At 48.0% G+C, this 6000-nt stretch overlaps 1 protein-coding gene across 1 annotated transcript in view; it reads left to right on the top strand.

Annotated features, from left to right (window-relative positions):
* The first annotated feature begins 258 nt into the window (after positions 1-258).
* The window catches only part of LOC135913624 (amine oxidase [flavin-containing]-like), a 125875-nt gene continuing 120133 nt past the window's right edge, over positions 259-6000 (top strand). The window contains exon 1 of the mRNA XM_070537845.1: positions 259-419. Within this exon, the coding sequence (XP_070393946.1) occupies positions 365-419 (55 nt within the window). The 5' untranslated portion in view covers positions 259-364. The remainder of the gene's footprint in view (positions 420-6000) is intronic.

Here is a 6000-nt window from a genome sequence, read left to right as displayed (position 1 = left end):
GACAATGAAAACTTGGGGGCATGGACGCCCGAGCCCCACACGTGATCGGCTAACGTAATAACTGAGAAAAACCGCCACCCCATCGCACGGCACCTTCGGAACGGCTCGGATTGGACTGGCAGCCTGTGAAGGTAAAGCGCAGAGACCGAGTATTGCCGGCAGCATCATCGGCGTGATTCCTGCCGCCTCCGGCAGGAGTCGCTGTCAGCTCAGATCCCGAGCACCGCAGGCCATGGCGAGGAAGGGCAGGCCACGGCTGAGAGTGACGCGGGCCGCCTCGTGCTCACATGCGCGGACACACACACGGCGGCCGCTGTCGACGAGAAGCGTGTGGGGTTGCGGACACTTGGCAACGCGACGAGCTATGGCTGATAGCGACGGCGGGGGTCCCGTAATCGTTGTCGGCGCCGGCATAAGTGGTAAGTTTATCGTAGCAGGCACTGGATGGATGTCATGTTCAGCTGCCGAGTGTGAGGTTGCTGGTTCGATTCCCGGCCGGGGCGGCCGCATGCCGATGTTACAGAGTGTCAAAACGTTCTTGAATTTCAATTTAGGTTCATGTTAAAGGATGGTACATGGTTGTTCTTTCCCCACCCTTTGTGCTGCCACGATTACATGAATGGTGCTCTATCCTAAATATTTTTGCTCCCTATTGCTGTCCATGTAATATTTCTTCCTGTATGCCATTACTTTTGAAGCTTCTTTCTTAAATAATTTATAGTAATGGTATACCTGTTTCATGTATGTGATCGATTCCCACTTCATCCACAAAACTAAATCAGTCCAGCAACATACACAACGGCGATAAAACGGCTATCTGCATTTGGCGTTAATAGCGTTCGACTAATATTTTCTGGTTGTTACTAATCAAATCGTGCTGTTATACAAGCAGAAGATGCATGCCAATCGTGCCGTTAAGTGAGCACATTATTCTTGCTAAAAGATAGTGTGCGTTGATATAAACAAACCGCAAGTCCGCCCGCAAACCTCTTCAGTACGTTTCGTGATATGTACATCCTCTGCACATGCTACAAAGGACTATGGGAAGTAGTGAACGAACACCTTCATGAGGCAAGAAGCCTGGACACCGACTCGATCTTTTGATCAGCGCGTCATGGTCGCAGGCGCCAAACCTACTGGGGCGGTTGAAGTCCCCTGTATTGTCCACAAGAAGCTCCGCCAGAAAAACTGATTAGTCCGCCGCATTGCAGCGGATTCTCTGTCGTTTGTGCATTCACCGACACTCCACTGCTCATCAGAAACACAGCTGTCTTATTCGATCTGCCTTCTCGCTTTAACAGTCTGTAGACCTTACTATGTTTCAATACAAGGATATCCTTGTATTTGCACGCAACTGTGTGCCCTTGTATTCACTCATAACTTGCGGATTCAGCTGCAGATTGAAACGTAGGACTCGCTTTCGTGCAGCTGCGCGCGTTGTTGACAATATTTCGACCGGAATGTAACGCGAAGCTAACCGGAACTACATTGTGCGGTAGGGGGGGGGGGGGATGAGACTAAACACTTGCAATCAAGCAATCAAAACATGCTTTCAGAATTTTTATTTATGCCTGTGACCGGCGCAAATGAAACCCAGCAACAGATTGAGCTTGGACTGCGACAGCTGTTCTGTTATGTTCCCGTAGTCTCAGTGTGTGCCGTCTAACCTATACAAAAGATAAAGCATTTGAACACAAAATTATTTTCGCAACCTGGTTGAAACAGTAATGTTTGATGTAAATACATCACAAGCTAGATCGGTAGCTTTCCATTTTCCGACATTTCGCCGAGTTGAATGCGAATTCAGTATAACTCGCTGAAGATTTGCTTATTCGCTAGCGTATATGGTGAAGTGCGAAACGAAAGAGTGGTTCTCAAGAAAACGCCATAGGCAGAGCCTGGTGTCATTCTGTACACCGCCTGTCACAACACTTAAGCATGGAAATACGTGAATGTGTCTGTTTTCATGTTCCAATAAATGTCGCTTCATTATATGCATCGTTCACAGCTATCTCTCATTTTCGACGGGGGTGGGACCGTATGTCCCATGAAAACATTTTATGCACGTCGAACACGCTTGTTGGAGCCCGTGTGAAGATGAAGCGGTTAAGTAAATGCTACACAACTAAGTGCGATGCGTACAATTGTCTGTATTTTCACCATATTGGAGCGAAGTGACACACGTTTACATTCAGTAGCATCAGCTCAGCAGGGAGACGACGAGGAAGGGAGCTCCGCTCCGGTAGAGGCTAGCACAGAGCGGCAGGCACGACGACGAAGAGTAGGGTTTGGCAGACTCGGTTGCAGGTCACAAAGCCTTAAATGAATATGAAGCTAGACTCGCAGTAGCATTCTACGATGGTCTTACAGTTCCCATTCTACCTACGTCAGCTTTCATCACTGCGGCGCCATTCAGAAAATGTGCTACTGCAAATAACTTCGCGAAATCATTGTTGACAGCATCTGATTTCCCGCATCTCAATTTTGCTTGGAACGATAAATGCTGCTCCACTAGAAAAATTGAAGTAATGATTCCGAGACTACAGTTCTGAGTCCCCCCACAGAACATTTACCTCCACAGGTCTGGTCTGGCTATATCGCCTTTGTGTCCTTTATGCAATGAGAGTTAATCTCTACAGCGCTTTTGTGTCGTGCCGACGGTTTATTATCCAAAGGAAAATATTTTTAGGACAACCCTTCCAAAATCTTGGTTTTAATTTGACTGTTCCAGTAATTATTTGGGGCTGCCGTACTAGGTTACAGTCACAGGAACGTTTGTGAAGCCCTCTGAATCTTTCTGCGCGAGGAAAAAGAATTGCATGCTAAAATTCTGCTTTATACTTGGTGACTTCAACGCCATGGACAAGAGCTGGGGTACCAAAAGGAGAACGCCAAAGGCAAAACACTTGCAGGAGTAGCGGAGAAATTAAACTGCGACTTAATTACCGATCCAGCGAACCCTACAAGGAAAGGAAACAGCGTTAGCGTCGACATCTGCCCCGACCTCACTTTCGTAAGGGGAAGCGCAGACTCGCAATGGCAAACCGTGATGGAAAATTTGGGTAGCGACCACTACATACTCAAGACACGGGTAGCCTCAGACAGCATGAGGCGCCAGATGAGCAAGGCAACGATGCCTAACTGGAATGTATTCCGAGAAGCATCTAATAGCAACCAGGCCGGAAGACAAACGCCAGAGGCGTGGGGAAACATGCCAACAGAGACGCGAGACAGATGCACCCAGAAGTAAACCGGCAGCAGTAGTACCTGAGGTGGACAAACGGCTACTTAGGATCTGGAAAGCTAGGCGCGGCCTCATCAAGGGATAGAGGCAGCAAAAATACAACAGAAAACTCAGGCTCAAGATCGCCGAGCTCGGGGCAAAAGCCGAAGAATACGCCACACAATTGGCGAAACAAAACTGGGAACAACTAACTCGCTCAAGGGAACGCTAGGCATGGCAAAGACCTGGCATCTCCTTAGATCACTCATCGACCCGACGAAGACCAAGTCAGAGAAAAACAAAGCTATATACCGGCTAATCCACCAATACCAGGAACAGGACTCAGAACTCTTAGAGAAGGTGCGAACCAAGTGCTTTGGCAATACAAACCTGCCAAACTACACAGGGACGTACCGGGGAAGCGAGAATGTTAAGCTGGACAAACCCATAACGAAAGAAGAGGTCTACGTGGCCATGCGAGACACCAACGAGAACACGGCTGCAGATGCGGATAGGATAAACAACAAGCTAATCCGCAACCGCAGTGATGAAATGGTTACCGAATGTACCGAATTCATCAACAAACGTTGGGAAGCAGAAACAGTCCTGGAGGAGTGGAAACATGCTGAAGTGGTAATAAGCCAGGCAAGAGACTCCAAATGCAAAACCTCAGAAGAATCTCACTCACATCATGTCTGGGGAAGCTGTATTAGCGAGTAGCAACCGAAAGGCTACAAAACGATATGGAAGATAACGAATCAGTTCTCCACAGAATGTTCGGCTTCAAACCTAAGATAGCAACAGAAGACGTACTCCTTCAAATAAATGAAGAAGTATTCCAGAACGTTCCCAGGTATGGAATAAACGTATAATAATGACCCTAGACATCAAAGGAGCATTCGACAATGTAAGCCACGAAGCACTCCTCACGGGTTTGGACGACCTGAACTGCGACTCGTACCACAGCCACATCAAGACCGAAATCCAACAGGCGGATTCGATAATGCGCAAGGCGTACAAACTGCACTACGACTACCCCAAAACACCTCAATCGAAAAGCTCCCAGCCCTGGGACTGCCATGTCAACAAACTGACGTAGTCCCAATCATATCACACCCAAGTGCGGAGCAATGGGAGGAACTGCTATCCAGCGACCGCTGCGAAGACCAGCGAGGTCTACTGCGGCGTGCACGACAGACAGCAGAAACCAGCGGAGGGCAGCCGACAATTGCGATAAAGGACGGACGAAGCAGCGGGCGAAGACCTCCGGGGAAAACACAAGGAGGAAGACTATCCTGAAGAATCCGCCCCAGCCGCAAAAAACACAATTACTAGAGCTCAGTAAATTTTTCACTCACTCACTCTTTACACTTATTATGCTCATACAATTTTACTGCAATACTTATATATTTGATCATTCATATCTGTAAGAGCAGACTCTTTAATTCCTATTTACAAGATACTTACCTTATATCACCTTATTTTCCTCAAAAAGAAATCGATAACAGTTTTTTCACCACCCTATTATTCATGGCCGATTCCCCAGAGTGGGTTGCGCCACTTCACTAAGGAACAAGAACATGAGATTAACCTTAGATTACTTAAAACTTACACTGTTAAACACTGTAAAACTTACACTGATCAAACATCGCACACAAAGAATGACGTCATGCCGGTCGGCGGCGGCCTGCTTGACTGGTCCCCCGTGGTGAAAATGTGCCGTGAACTGCTGTCTTCTTGTTCTCTCAAAAAATATTGGACCCCTTCCTTAAACGGGCTTTTCCGGCATTCAAGGGACCCGCGGACTCGTGGGGGAGGTGGACCTCAACTACACCAACCAGGCGAGCTGACGCGAGGCGATAAAGGCGGCCAGACATGGTCCCGAAGACACCACCGCAGGGAATAAAAGTAACTACATGGCTGCTCTAGATGGTTGAGCAGGGCAGAAAGAAACGACCGCAACACGCACTCCTACCCATCTGTCTCGTGGTCCCGTTAAGGTCGGCCGCGTGTAGAAGAGTTTCTTGACGGGGAGCGCCTTAGAGAAAGCACTGTCATGCACGGCTGCGTCAGCGGGCCGCAAGCCCGAGGTGCCGGCTGCCTCCGCCGGTGCCAACTCCCGCGTGCGAAGTTTACCCGAACCGCAGGTTATCGTGGTCCCCACTTCTCGGACCTCTGTCTCTGCCCCCACCTCGAGGAAGGCCCAACAGTTGCAAAAAGAAAGAGAGCCCCCTTCGCGACGAAATACAGTGTGTAATCTCACGGAATGTTTATGTTCGCATTGCAATGTTCACGAGCTAAGCTGAAATTCAAATGTCGGATCATGCGAATGAACACTGGTAAGGTAAACGTAGCCATATGGCCAAATGCCGAGGGTGATGTTTGATGTTTGCGCAGGAAAGAATGATGATGAAATGTCTATGCAGAGAAAAGCACGACACATGCGCAAATACGTTTGAGGCTTCTACACTCCTCATCAGACATGTACCTAGGATTCTTTTTCGGGGAAGCACCCAACCCCCAAGATAACTTTTCTATGCAAATGATGGAGGAGGGTGTAATTTTACTAGTACAAACGTTATTAATTCCCACTGTTCGCTGCAAAGACAGTCGCGTGAACCTGTAAAAGAGAAATGAAATAAGCTGTATCTCACAAATACGCCTGTGATATACACGTATCCTTTACTTGGCATACCAGGAACCACATCAAATTGACTCGTGCAGGAAAGGAACACGGGAAGGACACAACCAAGAACAAGTAAACAAAAGAAAGCATA

The sequence above is a fragment of the Dermacentor albipictus genome, chromosome 4 (genome assembly GCF_038994185.2).
Source record: "Dermacentor albipictus isolate Rhodes 1998 colony chromosome 4, USDA_Dalb.pri_finalv2, whole genome shotgun sequence".
In the NCBI taxonomy this organism is placed as follows: Eukaryota; Metazoa; Arthropoda; class Arachnida; order Ixodida; family Ixodidae; genus Dermacentor; species Dermacentor albipictus.
The sequence above is the reverse complement of the archived record's forward strand: the minus strand, read 5'-3'. Positions and strand labels throughout refer to the sequence as shown.